General features: G+C 58.1%; 1 protein-coding gene across 2 annotated transcripts in view; it reads left to right on the top strand.

Annotated features, from left to right (window-relative positions):
* Positions 1–10,151: 10,151 nt before the first annotated feature.
* ITPR3 (inositol 1,4,5-trisphosphate receptor type 3) overlaps positions 10,152–18,483 on the top strand; it is a 40,237-nt gene continuing 31,905 nt past the window's right edge. For both annotated transcript variants that reach the window (XM_082778239.1, XM_082778238.1), the window contains exons 1-2: positions 10,152–10,568; positions 17,857–17,927. In XM_082778239.1, coding sequence (XP_082634365.1) covers positions 10,480–10,568; positions 17,857–17,927 — 160 coding nt within the window. In that variant the 5' untranslated portion in view covers positions 10,152–10,479. The remainder of the gene's footprint in view (positions 10,569–17,856; positions 17,928–18,483) is intronic.

Here is an 18,483-nt window from a genome sequence, read left to right as displayed (position 1 = left end):
ATGAGAGATGAATTCCTTCCCTGCTTGTCTCTGGGGTTTTTACTCTGGATCCTAACAGTGGCAAATTAACCAGAGCCATCATTAATTTCTTACTAAATTTGTGTGGCAGAGCTATTGTGGCAATAGGTCATTCCTACATTGCCTTTCTGGGTACCAAAACTCTGTCCTTGACACATCCTAGAAGCCTTGAGCTCCAAATAAACTTGACTTCTGTATAAAGCAGCCCAAGATTTCCCAGAGAAAAGCGCTATATAAATTGCTGGTATTATTAGCAGTCTCCCTCTGCCAGGTCATGTGTCAGACACCAGCGCCCAGCTCGGAGGTGTTAGGAGGAAGGGTTTGCCTTGGCTGACTCACTTCAGAGCAGCTCTTTTCAGGCTTACGCGCACCTCCCCGGGAAGCAGCTGGTGTCATCTGCCAAAATGGGTCTGGCAGAGATGTCAGAGTCATTTCCACAGCATCCGAGCATCCCTGGTCAGCACAACCCTTGTCCCTGCGCACGGGTGGGACATGGAGCCGTCCTCGCTGAGCCGTCCTCGGTGCTGCTCAGGGCAGGGAGGCAGAGGCGAGCTGGCTGGGTTATTCTGCTCTCCCCTTCGAGGGCAGAACTGGGCCCATCGCCTTGACAAGAAGCTGCATGTTCACGTGATGCTCCCACATCCTGCTCAAGGTATTTTAAGAACGCTATTTACAAACACCAACGAGGTGCTAGGGCAAGCGAGGCTGCTCGCAACCTGTGCAAGGTAGAGAAGCTGCTGCAAACCTTGTCGCTTTCCCAGGCACTGACAGCAGAGGTTGATGCAATGCCAGGGGGCTGGAACTGCTGCAGCTTGTCCGGCTGCAGAGACGGATGTGCCGATGGGACTGCCCTAGCACCAGGAGCCTCAACCCAATTTCCTTCGGTGCAGCTGTGCTCCGAGACGCGAGGTCTCACTCTGCTTATTCTGGGTCTGCGATAGCACCACAAAGTCCCTGCTGTGGTCTCCCTCGCATGAGATGCTGCACCAAGATGGAGCAAAATAGATGGCCTGCTCCTGGAATAACTTTCAGTCTGAGATTTCCAGGTCTCACAAAGCTGTCGTAAAGTTGCATTACAAATGTGAGACACTCAGATATTCCAATGATATGAGCCAGCGTAATAGGATATTTTCAATGAAATATTCATCTGGATCCTCGGCCTCTGAAAGGGATAGAGCTCTGCTGGCTTCTGTGGACTCACACTAATTTATTTTTTATTACGACCCATTTGTATTGTGGTGGCGGTGAGCAGGTTCTAGGAGATCGCCTCCAGCCAGAGATCCCATTATTGCAGGTGTTCCAAAATCACAGAACAACTAGACAATCTGTGCCCCAAATTTGAAACCACCAAGGACGTAGCCTGGTATTTTTCAAAAACAAAACTGCTCTAGCACACACAGCATTTCCTCTGTGCAGGGCGTCTGCATACACTTAGGCTCTTCCCTTGCAATTCAGCCCAGCCTCAAAAGTCCTCTCTCTGCTGATGGTATCATGGGGCTGTGAAAGAGATTGTCATTTCATCAACAAAGAAGGCTCAGAGTCCCGGACAAGACGGGAGAAATATTTGTGAAACAAAGAGTCCATTTTCAAGGAAATCATCTGTCTTGTGCAGCAAATGAGAGAAATGATTCAAGCTCTGGAGGCGAGCAGCTGAGGCAGCCTGTGGGCAGGAATTTCTCAGGCCATGGGCTGACCGGTTCCCCTGCCTCCTCCAGAAACCAGAACGGGACCCAGGGCTGCATTTACACGCAGATGTAATTCCTGCTTTCCACTCAGAGGTTTGAGTCCCTTTGCAGACACAGAGTGTAGATGTACCTATTTCTGTCCACACCCCTCCCAAGGAAACTCCCTGGGCTTGTGCAATGGGGCACACACACTGGGGTAACCCAGACACACAAAGCTGAGCCCCAGAGATGCTCCTGGCTGGGATAAGGAGCAGTGACTGACCCCATCAGATAAATCCCCAGGTTTTCCAGCACGCACATCCTTCATAGGGCTGGGTGCTGGAAGTGGCTGCGTGCTGCTCAGCCAGGCTGGGCACACTCCCTCCCAGCAGCATCGGAGCATTTTGCTCACCAGAGCCATGATTTTGATCAAAGGAAACGTTAGTCATTGGAGAGCTGAGCCTTTGGTGTTAAAATTAAATGCTAGATGGTAAACTGGCATCCACGATAAAGAAAACTCCGCTTTACCAGCAGGGACGTGCATTGTGTCCCAGTTTAAAAATGCAACAAGACAATTGTGTCCTGCCTCTGTGCGGGTTTTTCATTAGCTTCACAAAACCAGCATTGCTCCTGGGACAGCCCAGGCAGATTTTTAATCCATCCACTCCCCAGTTGTGCCCCATGCCATGAGCTGAGCCCCAGCCGAGGGGCTGATGCCTTCAGAAATCGGGGCCCAGCTGCTGCTCCGAATCAGGCTGGAAGGAGCAGCATCTGCTGCAGCATGTAAGAGAGCTTTGGGGTCTGTTGGTGGTGTGTAAAACCCAATATAACATTACCTATAATTTTTAAAGCCAGCTCCAGTCCTGCAAATAAAATACCTCCAAGGTCCGTTTCTCTGTTCTTTAATGGCTATAAACTGTTGCCAACTATTCCTCTCCCCTCTCAGCTTGGTTTGTAGTATCGGCACAGCCTCTGGATCAATTTACACGTACAGGCAGCAAACAGTCGCTCCCACCCTCTCCAGTCCTGTATCCCACAGCTCAGCGGCCACGGGGTGACTCAGCAGTGCGGAGCACGGGCATGACTAACTCTTCCCTCCACAGCAAACAGGGATTTCGGGTCTTTGTTCAATGCATTCCTCTGTGCCGGTGGAAGCTGCCTAGGAACCACCCCAGCCCAGCAGCGTGACTCAGCCCGAGGAGGAGCACACTGACGGCTGGGGTGTGAGGACACCGGGCTGTGGCTCTGCTGGGGCTGCCCTTCGCTGTAAGCTGGGCTGCAAGCAGGCAGAGCAGCGAAATCCCTCCCTGGTGCTCCTCAAGCACACCCAGCTACTCTTATTCTCATGAATGGATGTTCTTTTTTGGTGGCTTGTCCCTTGAAATAACATCTCAGGCTGCCAGCCTGGTTTGCCGGTAATCCTCCTGGTGCCATTTGGGCGGCTTCCTCCAAGTGGCTTTTGGACCTGCTGGGAGGGTTTGCCTGCCATGAAACTGAGCAGGGTGACTGCTGCTGAGGTTTGTGTCTGGCTTCTCTTCACTCCCCCAGCACGATGAGGTGGTTTGGGAGCAAGAACCTCATCCCTCACCCAAGACACCCATGGAGACATGCCCAATGAGACATTGTTACCGCACACCTGATGTTCCTCTTCTCTCTGTGCTGAGCAGGTTTTAAGCAGGAAAAAGCCAAAAACTTTGGTCCAGCAACACCCAGGAGTGGGGCAGCATACCCAGCCCTGAAGCTTTAACTGCAGGCGTGCCTTTAAAGGGAGGGAGCTGGAGGGGAGGGGTATTTCATATGGGGCTGGAGGGGTTGCAGCTCTGGGGCAGATGTGGTTTGTGGTGCCTGACCCTAAGCAAGGACACGGTGGGTCCTGAATTGTGAGTACCCACCATGTGGGGTCTGACACTGCTCTTTCCTAAGCAGCTGGTGTGTTTGGGTTCTGCTGTGTTGGGACACATGCACGGGGTTGTGACTTTGGAAGGCTTCCCCTTGCCCTGTGTAGGGCTTTTGGGGCTCATCTGAGAGAAGCCTCAGCTGCACCCATGGGAGCAGCTGGGCCTTGAGCCTGTGTGCAAGGGGCCGATGGTCTGCGTCCTTTGGGAGCAGCAGCACTCCTTGCTGCTGTTGCTCTCTGCTCCCACATTTGCATCCAGACCTTTCCCCAGTGCACCCAGGGACAGGTTTCTGCTGGAGCGAAAGCAAAAACGTGTTTTGCAGCCTGGGCTGGTAACTGCTGTGCTGGCTGCCTCTGGGGGTGCCTCCGTTCCCAGCCCCGGCAGCCGGTCACACCCCATGCTCCTGCTGAGGGATTTCTGCTGCCCCAGGACGGGGTTCGCTCTGACAGATCGCAGTGCTCAGAACACAGCAGAGCCCCGCTGCACTCACCTCCCCACCAGTTCCCATAGCTGGGATCCCAACGCTGACCCTGCCCCAGAGAATACCCATGTCTCCCCAGCCCTGGCACAGGGGCACAGGGTGGAAGGGCATGGATGGGATCCCTCTCCCGGAGCCACCTGCACCGTGGCATTGCTGAGCTTGCCCTGAGCATCTCCTTTGATCTGGGCGCTGCGCCACGTTTCCTCTCATTAAGGGAGCCCATAAAACCCACCGTGAGCACGGCCTGCTGTGGGCAGGGCTGCCTGCACGCTCTGGTGCTCAGCTCCCGTGCTCAGCACGCCCTTGCCGGAGGGAAACGGCGTCTGATTGTCCCCCCCTGTCCCTCGGGGACGTGACCGGTGTGACGGAGGAGAGGCGGTGGCCGGGCCTAGCCAGGGAGGCAGCTGACCCTGGCCACGAGCCACACGGTAACCCAGCCTCTCATTCAGCAGCAGAGCGTGTGGTTACCTCAGCAAAGGCTGTAATTAGGCTGCTTGGCACTAACTTGCCTCAAAAAAGCCGGGGAGGAGGGGAGAACCTCACATCAGCCATTTTAGGCAAAACTTTACAGGGGGGAAATGGAGGCCAGGGCAGGACAAGCCTGCTGTGGGAAGCTGGTTCCTCTGCGCTCTGTACTTTCTCTCCACGATACCCAGTGCCCGTCGGACCAGACCCTCCCAGTACACCCCAGTTCAGCCCAGCAGAGCATCCCAGTCCCCAGCTCAGAGCTGGAGCCTGTCCCACCGCTGGCCATGCGCGGAGGTGGGCACCGTGCCCGCTCTGAGCCGCGGCAGGAGCGCACTTCCCGGCCACGCTGCGATAAGCCGCGCTATTCATTCATCACAGTGCACTGACCGCAAGCCAGGCCAGAGGGCCTGCGTGGCCCACTTGGAGGCAGAGGAAATGCTGCTTGGTGTGGTAATCAATCTCCCAAAGAGCTATTGAAAGCGGAGGCTGTGCTGCGGGAGGCTCCAGGCTGGAGCAGGGTTTGCGGCAGAGCCCTCTGGGTTTCATCAGGGGCTGAGATGAGCAAGTGTAGAGGGGCAGAAACGCAGCCAAGCTCATGCGGTCAGAGCTGATCTGCTTCCAGAAGGTCTCAGGGCTGCTCTTGAAAACCTGCCCATCGATGGGGACTGCACGAGGCTGTCAAGGAGAGCTTGGGGAAGTAACAGGGTTTTTTGCCCAGGGCGTGAATCAGAGCGTGCCCTCGGAGATGAGCCAGCGGAGCTGCGAGTGATACTGTCACACAGGGGTGACTGTAGCGGGTGATGGAGTGGCCAATGTGGGGCAAAGCCCCCTTGTGCAACTGCTCAGGAGCTTGTGTGGAAGGCAACGAGTGCGGGGCTGTGGCTGGGCAGCCCAGCGAGGGCGGCTGTGCAACGCCCTAGCTCTTGGGCAATGCGTGGGGACGGATGGGGAGCGGAGCTCACCCCTCGCCCTCCCTGTCCCTGACACTGTCTGCCCTTGTGGCCTGCAGCGAGGGTACAGCTGGCAGCCCCAGACCCTGCTCCACCCCACAATTAACCTGTGTTTGCTTATTAGGGAAGTTACAGGCCTGTGCAAACACTTCCATTTGCTCTTGATAAAGTCAAGGGAGAAAAAATTGTGCCCGTGAGGTGCGGCCAGTCCCAGCGGGCTGCACACCGGGTGCGAGGGCCCTGTGGGGTCAGCTCGGCCGAGGACCAGAGGTGCCCCCGGTCCCCGCTGTCACCTGGGCACTGCCCTGGCCCTGCTGCTCCCCAGACAGCCGCGGCGTTTGTCCCGAAGTGGGCCCGGCGTCGCTAACGGCAACTGCTAATTGTTCTCTTGCTCTGTACTATATTTAATTCCCCACTATTATTTTTTCCCCTTTTAATCATAAAAAGCCTAAATTTCCCTCGGGGAAGGTTATTGGCTCTGCTGTGGAAATATACCTGCAACTTGCACGGAGCTACACCACGGGGGGATTGGCTGTATTTTTAAACCCAAGTACAAAGTGTCTTCAAGCTGGCTTTGCTTAACCCTTTTTGGGGAGGCTGGGTGAGACTGGGGAGCTTTTTCCCCTCTGCTGGGCTCCGGCTGCTTTGCCTGCCCGTCCTTGGGGCAGGGTGGGCCTGGGGGACAGGAGGATGGGCAAGGGGTAAAGGTAGGACTGGAGGAATTGCCCTTTTTCCCTACTTTCCTATGTCTTCATCATTTCTGTCTTGCTGGTGTCAGCCCAGGGTTGGTGCAAGGGATGCTTTTTGTCCACCGTCGGGTTCCAGCCACCCTTGAGGGGTCAGAGGGGCTCGGGTTAGCACGTGTAACCTGGAGCCACAACACCTTTGAGGATGTGGGCCAAAGTCATTCAGTCTGCAGCTATTTTGGGGAGCTGCTCCCGCGAGGCTGCACACTGCCACCGTCGGGGCCAGCCGGGCAGGAGAGGAGGCACAGATGGGACAGGCAGGAGGGAGCTGGCCCTTGTCCATGCTGTTAATGAAGTTGTCTGCGGGGGTTTCAGCCCTGCCCTGACACACCTTGGGTCCCCTTTCAGCTGGCTGCTGGTGGGGAGGTTTGGGGTTTGGGTTTGCAGCTCAAACCAAGGAGATTTGGGGTCACCACGTCACGCAGATGCACGTAGCATCTTCTGCACCAAAAGGACGTGTTTTTTTTTTTTTTTTGTTTGTTTGTTTGTTTTTGTTTTGTTTTGTTTTTGTTTTTGTTTTTTTTGTTTTTGGTGTTGGTTAAACTGGACTCTGAAATCCTCACCAAGGAGGAAAAACATCTCCTGTTTGCTGGTAGCTGTAGCCTGCAGTCAGTCCTGGCCTGATTCTGTGGGGTGGCTGGGGCAGGAGGAGGGTGCAGTGGTGTGAAGGGCACCGTGCAGACCCCAGGGTGGCCTCTGCATTGCATCCGTGGGCAGCAGCGGGGTCAGCGTGCCCGGCGCCCACAGGACAAGGGGGGCAAACTCGCCTCCTGGCCAAGAATCCCCCTGTTATGTGCATCTGCTGACAGCCTTCCTGCTCTGCACACAAGGGCCTGAGTGTCTCCCTCTTTCCTCCCCTAACAAAGGAGCCTACAGTTATTTTTTGCTTTGCTCTTGCATGTGGCTTCACCCTTGAGTTCCCAGCCTGGATTTGGGATGCCCAAGGAGATCCAGCAGGGCTCTGGGATGCTGCTTGAATACCATGACCGGCCCAGCATCCCTGCCGCATGGCCGGCAGTGTTCCTGCTCCCACAGCCTCTGGCCAAACTCGAGCTCCAGCTGGGCTCCTGCCCAACCTGGGGGGGAACTCTTGAGGCTGTCCAGCTTTTTGGAGGGTCGGGAAGCCAACACGGTGCAGCTGCAGACTCAGGGAACTCTCACTGCGAAGCCCGGCAGCCGAGGGCCGTCGTGGGAAGGGTGTGCGGGAGGTGTGGGTGGAGGGGATCTGTTGCCAAAGGAGCATCCTGCGGACGAGGCTGGGGGGCCCGGGGGAGGGAGGCGGCCCCGCAGTTTGAGAGGCTGCCCGCAAAGGAGCAGTTTCAGCATGTGAAAGGAATGTGGCCCCGGCCCCGCCAGGGATGAAGGCTGTGCCTGGGAGCGGGGATGGCCGCTGCTGGCCTGACTCACCGGCCGCCTCTCCGCAGCCGCTTCCTCTCCGGGAGGCAGAAACTCCCAGTTTTTATTTATCGTGTGGCCTAAAGTAGGGGGTAAGGAAGGAAACGCTCTTATTTTTAACTCCTCTATCTCCCCGGGGTGTGGGGGGAGCGAGGCAGCCGCTTGGCTGCGTGCTCCTGGGAGCATCCTCACGGCCAGGGCCGCTCCACTCACCTGGGGCTGCAGCCTCTCTGCAGCTCCCCCCAGCATCTTGGGGTCTGCACCCATGCCAAAATATCCCTACAGGTTGGGAGCAGCCTAGAGACCACCCTGGGGGCACACATGGGGTTGACAGCGTGATGGCTCCATGCGGTTGTGCCCGCATTGAGGTGGGTGCAGAACAGGCAGGGGTGCGTCCCCAAAACACATTCTGCTCCCCATCCCTGATGGAGCTGAGCGGGGACACAAGGCCCGGAGTGGGGATGCAAGGCCCAGAGCATGGGCTGGATGCGGTGCCCACCACCCCCAGCATGGGGACGGGGCTGCCTCCTGTTTTGGAGGTGCAAATGATCCCGCGAGGGGCTTCACCTATTTGTCCTTCTGGATGGCAGAAAGCTGGCCAGATGTGTGTTTACTTAGTGCAGTGGGATGTTGTTTTTTTTGCACTTCCAAGGGATTTTACTGCTCAGTGCTCTGCAAACATGAGCAGTCCCAGGGGTGAAGGAGGACAGGAGCTTTGGGAGCCCAACTTGGGCTAGTGGTGCCCGGCCGTGCCCGATGATGCCGGTGGGTGCACCGCGTGCTGGCTGAGATGCCACTCATGCCTTTGATCACAGAGGCTGATTTGTGCACAAAGTTTTGGTCTCTGATTCCTTGGGGGCTTTCTTTGAGCTCCTGTTGTGAAACCTTCATTTGCTTTTAACAGCAGCGAGGTTTTTTTTTTTTCTTATGATCTTCTCTTTCCCCCCTCTGTTGCCCTGAGATAAAGGCTTCTAAATTTGTCCTGTGCTGAAAACGCAGCTAATCCTGATGGACCTGAATTCGCATCTTCCCCGAAGGAATTGCACTAATTTTTTTTTCCCCTTTGTTCTGCCAGGGGACCTGTCCGTTTCCTCGTGGAAAAAAAAATCACTATTTAGGGCAAGGTTTAGATTCCTGAAACCTGTGTGTTTGTTTGCAAGGAAGGAGGACAGGAGGGAAATAAATGAGAAAAGCATCATGCCTTTTTTTTTTTTTTTTTTTTTTTTCCCCCTTCCAATATTGTTTTTACAGCAGACAAGTTTTAATTAAATTGCGGAACTAGGGCAGTTGTGCTGTCCAGAAGATGCTCTGAGGACTCGATCCTTTTCTGCTGGTCCTTTTCCTTTTACACCGGGAGCTCGGAGCTGCTTGTCCAGCCCCAGGTTCACCACAAAAAGGCTCCTGATGGGATTTAGGCACCAGGGCGGGTGGGACTTTGGGGTGTGTGTGAGCCCTCCTGCTGCTGGCGGTGATGGGTGGGCTGGGTGCTGGATGGGGCTGGCAGCTGGGGGGGTTTGGGTGATGGCGCATGGGTGTGAGGGGCACAGAGAGGTGGCAGGAGGTGAAGCAGGATCTGCTCCAGCAGGGGACCTGCCTGCTGGCACCCGGGCTTCAGGAAGCCTGTCTGACCACAAACACTTGCCTGGGGCAGAAAAATCCAGCGAGAGCTGCCTTGCCCTCAGCCCGGGGCTTTCCCCTGCTCCCAGGTGGAGCGGGATAGCCAGGCTGGGGGAGCGCTGCCTGAAGGGGGGCTTAGGAGCGGGGACGGAGGGCTGGGGGCCCTGGGTCTGCTCCTGGGGAGGATGGAGCAGATGGAGGGGTGGTGAGAGCAGTGCCCTCACTGCGGGGGCAGCTGCAGAGGGGCTGGGTGGGACGGGGTGGTCGCAGCAGCCTCAGTTTCCCCCTGGCAGTTGCTGTGGGTGATGTCACATCCCACCTGCATGGGGAATTTGGTTTGGTGAGAGACACAAAGTGCAGCTGCCAGCTCCCAGCACCTCCCTTTCTCCTGTGTTTGTGTACGGGCAGCACCCCGAGAGCCCCCACGGCTGGCAAGGAAGCACCCGGTGCTTTTCCAAGCAGAGGAGTCCAGGGCCAGGGGGGCGAGAAGGAGACCCCGGAGGGGCTGGTGGTGGGGCTGGGGGGCACTGCCGTGGGGCTGGGGGGCCAAGTGCCCTGGGGAGCTGCATCGTGGGGTGAACCCAGGGCAGCTGGCGTGCGGTGGAAGTGCTCGCTTCTGCCGGGCTGCTGTGAGTGTGGCGTGCCCAGCCTCGGCGATGCGGGGACTGGGGGCTGCTCGATGGCTTTGGGGTGCTGCCCCCCCCCCAGCCCACGCTCCCCCAAGCCGGGAGGCGGGGAGCAGAGGGTGGGGCCTCTTTTTGGGCATCCCCCCCCTCACACACACACACCCAGGCAGCTCCGGTTCTCCTCCCAGGCCAAAATTATTTGCATGCTTTTTCGAGCAGGACTTCCTGATTGCTCTCTATTGGCTGCAGGTAGAAAGCTGTGCGGAGACGGAGACACGGACAGCCGGACAGATCTCATGCAAACCTCTAGTTGAGCCTCTTCCCCACTCTTCTCCTCCTCCTTCTCCTCCTCCTCCTCCTCGCAGCACGCCCGCGGCTGCCTGGCTCCCTTGGCTCGCGTCCTGCCCAGCACATGTAAAAGTTGTGCGAGAACCCGTGCCCGCGTCCCGCTCCCCTCCGCTGCTCGCAGGGAGCCGGCGAGGAGAAGGGGGTGAGAGCCGGGCTGGAAGAAGCCCCCCTGGGCTGGTTCCCGTGAGCCCCGCTTGCCCCATGGTGGATTTCTGCGAGGGAAGGTGACTTGGGGAAGAAGCGGCGCTGCGCCGGGTTGAAGGCAACCATGAATGAGATGTCAAGTTTCCTGCACATCGGGGACATCGTCTCCCTGTACGCCGAGGGCTCCGTCAATGGCTTCATCAGTACTTTGGGGTGAGTGAGCCCTGTCCCGGAGCCTGCTCAGCACTGTGGGTTTGTTTCTCCGGGCAGAAGGGGAAGGGGAGGTGGTGCCGGGGCTGACCCCGGTGGGAACAGGGGCTGGGGACCATTTCCTGCAGGTGCGGGGCCATGGGGAGTGCAGGCTGTGCCAAGGGAGCCCCTTCCACCCTGGATGGTCACTGCTGGGGCAGGATGTGGTCCTGGGGTGTGGGGGGGGACCTGCATCCCACTCTCTGGCAGCCGTGGCCAGAAGTTTGGGGACTGGAGGGGACGAGGTGGGCTCAGGCAGCATGAGGGTCCTTGGGGCTGTGCATGAGGCTTGGGCAAACACAGTCCCTCTGTGGGGCACAGCAGGAGGAGAGCTGCCAGCCCTGCCCCGTGTGGCTGCTGGTGGCTGTCCCCTGGGCCAGGCACTGGTAGATCTCCAGCTCTCACTGCCCGCTTTGTGGTCCCACGGAGCCAAGCTCACAGTGAGCATCGCTGTGGGGTCACCACCCGTGGGTGCCCATGGGCACCAAGCCCTGCCAGGTGTTAGGGGCAGTGTGGGCACGGCCAGGTCCAGGCTGAGCCATCTCCTTACAGCCCCTTCCCACAGCTGAGCAGGACGGGATCTTGCAGCCCCACCTGGGGACACGCAGGAACCTCAGGGACCTGTCCCTTGTCCCTGCAGTTTCTGTGCCTAAGCGGGAGCATTTGCCCAGGGAGATGCTCCGTTCCTGTTGAGGACAGGGCTCTGGCAGGGCTGCCAGGCTGGCAGGGCACAGAAGGGTTTGTACCTCACCGTGGGGTGCCTCGATACAATGGGGATCACTGGAAACGCCGCTGCTCCTGGGCTGCCCAAAGCAGGGACGCAAATCTTGCCCGCAGCTCCGAGCGGTGCCGGCGCCGCTTCCAGGACGTGGGTCTGTGCCAGCACCTGCCCCATCGCGCATGTAGGAGAGGCTGAGATCAGCCAGGAATGTTGCCTTGGATGGGATTCCTGGGGCAGGAGCTGCCTGGCCCTATAATCTGCGATGAATGCACTTGCTCCCACATGCCTGTGTATAACCGGAGCCGTACATACCGGCGCCCACACGTGTACGCGCACCCACTGCTGGGCACACGCAGCCTCCCGCTTAATGCCCTGGTGCCCAAAGCCCCGCTGCTGGGTGGGAGTGGGCGAGGGCACAGACACAAAATCTCCGTGTGCCCACCTGCGTGGTGCCGACCTCGGGTCCTGCACGTGCAGGATGCGGCCGCTCTGCGCCCAGCCCTCCCTGCCGGGCTGGGTGGGAGGACGCCCCCCAGGGCCCTTTCGGAGGGGTCTCCTGGCGGCTCTCTCGCTTTCCCAGCACGGGGGATGTCCCAGGGCAGGGGCTGCGAGCTCGGCAGCGCGGCACTGAGCGCGCCTCCATCCCGGTGGGAGCCGGTGCTGGTTATTAGCCCACGCAGCATGTCCCAGGGGCTCGCCAGGAGCCAAATTAAGAGGTGTTTAGACACTCTGGAGCTCCAGTCTCTTTGTAGCTCCTGTCCCCAGATCCCTCTATTTTATTTTATTTTATTTTTTGCAGAATGCTTCTCTAGTTTTATAAACATCTCAAAAGCAGGGCTTGCTTGGAGAGACCATTCTCCCAGGCCCCAGCGTAGCTTTTGCTGGGCAGCCTCTCTTTCCCAGGGCTCTGTTTCCTCTGGGTTGTTTCCCACCCTCTGAAACTGTTTTCCCTTGTGCCCCGCGACCTGGGAGACCCAACCGCACCTTAAATCACTCCTGCGATAAGGGAGTGGGTGACTCACTGAGAGTGCTTCTCCCCAGCCCTACTGCTGCCTGTTTGGGACCTTATTTGGCTCATTTGCAAGGCAAATAGCTCTGCCAGCCCCAAGCTGGGCGCTGCGTGCCCAGCTGAGCACCCCGCGGAAGTGCTCCCTCCATCCTTCCTCGATGAAGGCAGGAGGGTTTGGACTGGTGTGGTCCGCAGCGGGATCCCCAGTTTATATGGGATGACACGGAGAGTTTCCAGGTGCTGGTCCCAAAAGTTAAAGAATGCATCCCAATGTCCTGGTGCTGCGGTTCCCCATCCTGGCAGGGCAGTGAGCTCTTCCCAGGGGAACTTCTGGGGCCTTTGGGGCATCCTGGCTGATGTGGGTTTGAACACCACCGAAATACAAAGCCAGGGGTGCCTGCAGGTGATGCCGCAGGATGCGCAGGGCTCTGTGCTTGGATGCACCCCAGGTGGGAGGCGCAGAGGTGCTGGCAGCCCCCGTGGCCACGGCTGCAGGACACCCAGACAGGCTGCAGCGGGGTGCGTGGCTCTGCAGCTGCTGAATTAAACCCAGTGAGCCCGGTGCGTTTGTGCTGGTGGTTCTGGACCAGGAACAGCGAGTGAGGAAGTCCTTCACCTCCAGCCCAGGGTGAAACCCTGCAGGGGAACGGACCCAGATGACACACGGGGTGCTGGCCGTTCTTGCTTTGAAGAGCTCAGCCCCATCATTTGGGAGATCTTGCGGGGCTCTTAGCAGCCCCCATGAGTCCTGGATGTGGGGGTCCAGCAGCCCTGTGGTGCATCGGGGAGCAGGATGCCCTGAAAAGCAGCAGGGAAGCGGGACCAGGCCCCGCATTAACACTAAGCCTTAACTTTTTTTTTTTTTTTTTTCTTTTTTTAAAGTGGTCACTTTTCCCTGTTCATCCAATGGACTTGCAATGGGGGTTGGTGGCAGGGGGAGCCCTGCAGCCCCCCCGGCTGAGCCTGTTCTGTTCATGGCCCCATCAAAGCCCCAGGGCACAAACCCTTCCTCCTGCAGACGCTGCCTGCAGTGGGCGTTTGCTCTGCAGGAGGAAAAACCACCCTCTGAAGGGTGGGGAGGACTCATGTGCGCTCCAGTGCTCGGCTAAGTGGGGGAACGTTGGCCAAAACTCCCCAAGTCACTAAAATGCTAAAGATAAACTAGAAGGAGGAGGTTATTTAAGAAGGGCAGGGCAGGAGCTGAGCACTGAAGCAACACTGATGGGTTAGGGCATCCGTGTTGCTGGAGGCATCCCTTGGCTGGGTTGTTCGGTGCCCAACGCATTACCTTTGTGGCAATGGGAGAGCAGGACAGGCATATTGGAGCTGTGAGAAGGGGTCTGGGATGTGGGAAGCTACCCAGGGGGTGCAGAGGGGTGCAGGACCCAAGGGTGGGCTCCTCTTCCCCCTTGGCTCTGTTCAAGGCTGTTCCCAGCAGGGAGGATGGCTCTGTGGGGCTCTGCTGCTGAAAATTAGAGGTGTCCGAAGGAACGGTGCTTTTTATGCTCAGGGAAAATGACCAGGAACCCATCACCAGTAACTCCTGGCGGCTTTGTGCTCATGGAGCTGGAATTTCCAGAGCTGGGACTTCAGTGGGGAAACGGCTGCTGCCATGGGATGCTTTGTGGGCATCATCCGTGCAAACCAAACCAGCGCCAAGCAGGGAGAGGAGCTGGGAGACCTCAGTTTGGGTCCTGCTGGATGCGGTGATGCCGTGAGCCCTGGGAGAAACCGCTGCCAGGAGTGTCCCCATCTCACCTTGTGTCCCCAGTGAGCCAGCACCCAATGGCTGGAGCCAGAAAGTAGCAGAAGGACGCAGGTGGGGACCCCATCCCCACCATCCCAGGGGGCTCGGGGACCAGCACTGTGGGCTGGTGGAGGGGCTGGGCCAATGGTAAGCCCGCCTGGGTGGCAGTTGGCTGTTTAACATGAAATACCACCTTTGATGGCTGTAATTGTGATTGCAGGTGGATTTACAGGGTGGAGCAGTTCAGGGAAACACAGTTGGTTAAAGGGTAACTTCAGGCCTGCTGGGTCAGGATGAACTCGCTCCTGCGGGGAGGAGAAGCACGCGAGGCGCAGAGCGGTGTCCTCCCCACAACGCGGGGACAAGGCTGTGTTTTTGTGGCCGTGCCACGTTCACTTGCTTTATTTTTACTCCCTTTGCTCTGCCAGGCCAACCGATCCATGGGCTCTGTGCCGGAGGGGCTGACCCAGCCCTGTGCCTGATGGCGAGCTCTGCTCTTCCTTCTCCTCCTTCTTCTCTTTCTCCTCCTCCTCCGCTTTCTCCTTCTCCTTCTCTTTCTCCTCCTCCTCCTCTTTCTCCTCCTCGCCACCAGGACAGCCCCAGCTGGCCGCCATCCCTGCTTGGGTTCAGGGCTGCCTGGCCTGGAGGTGCTGGAGGAGCTGCATCCCCTGACCTCCGGCGAAGGCTCAGCCTCGCACGAGGCCAAGTGCACTGGCTGCGGTCCAGGGAATCACTTTGTGCTCGGTTTTTAGGCACGCAGCACAAACCCCGCTGGACCCGCCGTGACGATTCGCAGGGCTTAAAGCTAACCAGATGCAGCAGGCTCGGCGAGGCGCAGGATCAGGCCCCCGGTGCTCCCAAGGGGCGCCTCGGAAAGGCGAAGTGTGGGGTTTTCAGCAGTGCCTCCAGCCTGCTGCTTCTCCCTGCATCATCCTCCAGGTGCTCGGACGCTGATGAGATTTTCTCATTAACACCTGGGAGATGAAAGCCGCAGTGGCCGTGCCCCACGCTGAGCAGCACCACTGCTCTGAGAGCAGAGGGAGCCCCGCTTCGTGCCATCCCCCCGCGCTGATGTGGGTTTTTAGAGCAAACACAGCCCGGCCCCAGCAGTAACCCAGGTGACTCATGTCCACCGCGTCAGGATCCTTTCTGTTTTCAGTGATTTTTAACCCAACAAGGCTCGTCCCGAGTATCAGTTTAATAAAAACAGTGCTTTGCATTCCTGCAGAGCGTGTAATTCCGGGATTAAAGACACTGCGACTGCTCTGAGCTCATTAACTAATTAAGGTTTCCAGCCTGGCAGGTCGCTATCTGCAGCCCAGCGTCGCAGAGTGATAGTGCCAGGCACAGAAGTTCCAGGCAGTGGCTTGAGATGGAGCTGGCGTGGGTAGGAGACGCCTGCACCATTTGCTCTGGTGCTGGAAATGGGCTGTGTGGGCCCTTAGCTCCAATGGAGAACTTAAATTTTACTTTTTTTAATAAATGGACCAAGCCTTCTGCTGCTGTAGGTGCTGGTGGGCGCTTGCTGAGGGCTGGTGCTTTGCTCCGTTGCTCTCATTTGAGTGGTGCTGGGGGTGCAAAGCAGCATTTCAGAGTAATAGAAACCAAATGAGTTTACGGCTGGCATTGGGCTGGGCTGAGGCTTTGCATATCTCCTGTGCGGTGAGATACGTGTGGTAAAGCCCCTGTCCGCAGCTGCCTCTTCTCCTCCTGGCACTGCTTTGTCCCATCCTTCCTTACCTCTCTCCCTGCCCTCCCGAGAGCCTGTGCCCTGCAGGAGCTCGGGGACAGTCCCGGGTCCTTCCCCAGGCAGCCTGGGCTGGGCAGGCGTGGGTCTGGAGCCCAGCACCCCCCTGCTGCCAACCACGAGTGTGGGCACAGCCGAGGCAGTGCTGCCTAGCGAAAAGCTCAATGTTTGATTACCAAAACCTCAGGGCTGGGTTTATTTGTTTGCCTTTTCCAGTCTTCTGGGGCTTTGCTAGTTGTTCTTAAGCTGTTGCTGCCACCAAAACATTAGAGAATTTTTTTTATTATTTTTTTTTTCTCGTTACTTAAAATCTAAGGTTAATCTGCTCCGAGCCCCAGGAGCTGGGGCTTCGGCAAACTTTTCTCCTGCCAGCACCGTGACCCCTGGGTGCCACAGTGCGAGGTTTGGCTGCACCTTCGTGGCCTGCTGGTTCCCTGAGCTGTACGAGGGATGGGTCCTCCCAGCGGGCAGAGGGGAGCTCCTCCAAACCCCCCTGAAGCGGCTGGGAGAGGCTGCGCACGACAGCCAGGAGAAACAAGCTCTGGCTCGAGAAGTGAGGGTGAAAAGCAAAGGCCCCGCGGTGCCGCTGGCTGCGTGGCGGGACGCCGGCTCCTGCTCCAGCACCTCTGCTGCCAAGGACGCAGCAGCCTTGGGGTCCCCGGGGCCCCAATCCATCAGCACCGAGGCCAAATTCCTCTCTGCCGAGCTACGAAGAGGAATTTTCCCCTCCTCTGGAGAGCAGCTGGGGTAGGGGAGGGAGGCCGGATCGGCAGAGCGGCACATGGGATTTTTCTTTCTATTGAAAACCCAGCAGCACTTTGCCTGTTGGGTTTGTTGGCTGCATCGAGAGCCCCCAAGGAGCAGGGAGAGCAGCACGGGCTCCGCCGTGCCCTTTGCTGCCGTGCCACGTGCCCACCGCGCTTCTCCTGTCCCCATTGCAACGCTCCCCCTGAGGATGCTCCCTCTGGGATTGTGCAGCCGCTGTGTTCCTGCACCCAGCCCCTCGCTTCCCAGCTGCCCGGCTTCAGGTGGGGACACGCTCCTCGACGCTCCTTGCTTCCTCGCCCGGGGCAGGAGCGCGGTTTCTCTCCCTGCATCGCCTCCTGGGGGCTGGCAGAAAGCAGGCGAGCGAGCCCAGCCTGTCTCGCTGCAGCACCCGGCGCCCGGCAGCCCTCGGGCGATGCTCACCCCTCCGCGATTTTGGGGCCAAGCACAGGGGTGCCTCATCCCTGGGTGTGCTTCGCTGGCCTTGGAAACTTTGGAGCAATGGCCTGTCCTGAAATCATGGGGAAGGGCTGCAGCACCCAAGGCCAAGCCCGCAGGAGTTTGCTTAACGCTGGGAAATGAGGAGGGGGCAGGCAGGAGGTGCAAAGCCCTTTGTGTCTGATCGGCAGAGCCAGCATCCCTGGTAATAATTAATTTAATTACAATTAACAACTGGTTCCAGGGGGCCCTGCCACCTCCATCTACAACAGTTACACCCCCTGTGTCCTGGTGGGGTAGCTCCTGGCTGGAGGAGAAGAACCATTAAGAGCAAGCTGAACCCCTCACGTTTTTACCAGTTTAATGAAGACCTGGGGCCGGGGGCTGTGAGCAGTAACCTCAACCTCCAGCTCGGGCAGAAAGGCTGGCTCCACACGGTGCCCATCGCCTCGGGGCGGATTTGGCTCAGCTGAGTGCTGAGCAAGGCAGGATCCGTTCCTGCAGGGTGTGGGCATCAGAGCTTCCCGCACGGGTCACTGAGCAAAGGCCCCGGCACCCAGCATCACCGTGCTTCGAATGTCGCTTTGGGGCAGGCACCCATGACAGGCTGCAGGAGCTGAGTGTCATCGAGCCAAATATTTATATAAATATAAATGCAAAGGGGTAGGGGGCAGGAGGTGCAGGTTTTGATGCTGTCATTTTGGGGCTGGTGCCAATGCACATGTGCCCTCATGGTGCTGTGGGTTCTGGGGAAGGCACTTCACTTGCTCAGGCCCCGCTGCTGCCTTGTAGTCTCTGAAGCTCTGTCCCTGCTTGGTCCTGCAGGCTGGTGGACGACCGGTGCGTGGTGGAACCAGCGGCTGGAGACCTGGACAACCCTCCCAAGAAGTTTCGAGGTGAGATTGGGGCTGTATTGGGGCAGCTCGGTCACTGCAGTGACACCGTGGGGACACCACAGCCCTGAGCATCTGTGCCAGGGATGGGGACCGGGGTCCCAGCTCGCTCAGGACCGGGGTGAGCCCTTTCCAGAGGAGCCTGGAGGGATTTTAGCTGCTGTAGTTTGTCACCATGGCTTGGCCAAAGCCACCTTCCTCAGTTCACCTCTGGGTGCATTTATACATTTACTGGAACCACCTCCGTGCTGGGATGGTCCTTGGGACCCCATAACCCAGCCCTATGGAGCAGGGAGCTGCCCTCTGCAAAGGTGGGTCCGTACCCAAACACATCCCTAGGGATGCTGGCAGCTGGGTATCTGCCGGCTGGGAGCAGGGGGGAGAAAAAAAAACAGGAGGGGACAGAGAGAGGGGCAGTTGCAACAGGCAAACTACTTCAAGGCAAGCCTGTTAGCGCTCAGCGCTAATTACATCTGCCCTGCTTGGCTGCACCTCAGAGAGAGCCGGGGGATTAAGCCACCCTTTTACGAGGCGGGTAGGGTTTAGGTAAATCCCTACC

The sequence above is a fragment of the Aythya marila genome (assembly GCF_965140915.1).
Source record: "Aythya marila genome assembly, chromosome: 24".
NCBI classification, from domain to species: Eukaryota; Metazoa; Chordata; class Aves; order Anseriformes; family Anatidae; genus Aythya; species Aythya marila.
Note: the sequence above shows the minus strand (reverse complement) of the source record. Positions and strands in the feature narration are given on the sequence as shown.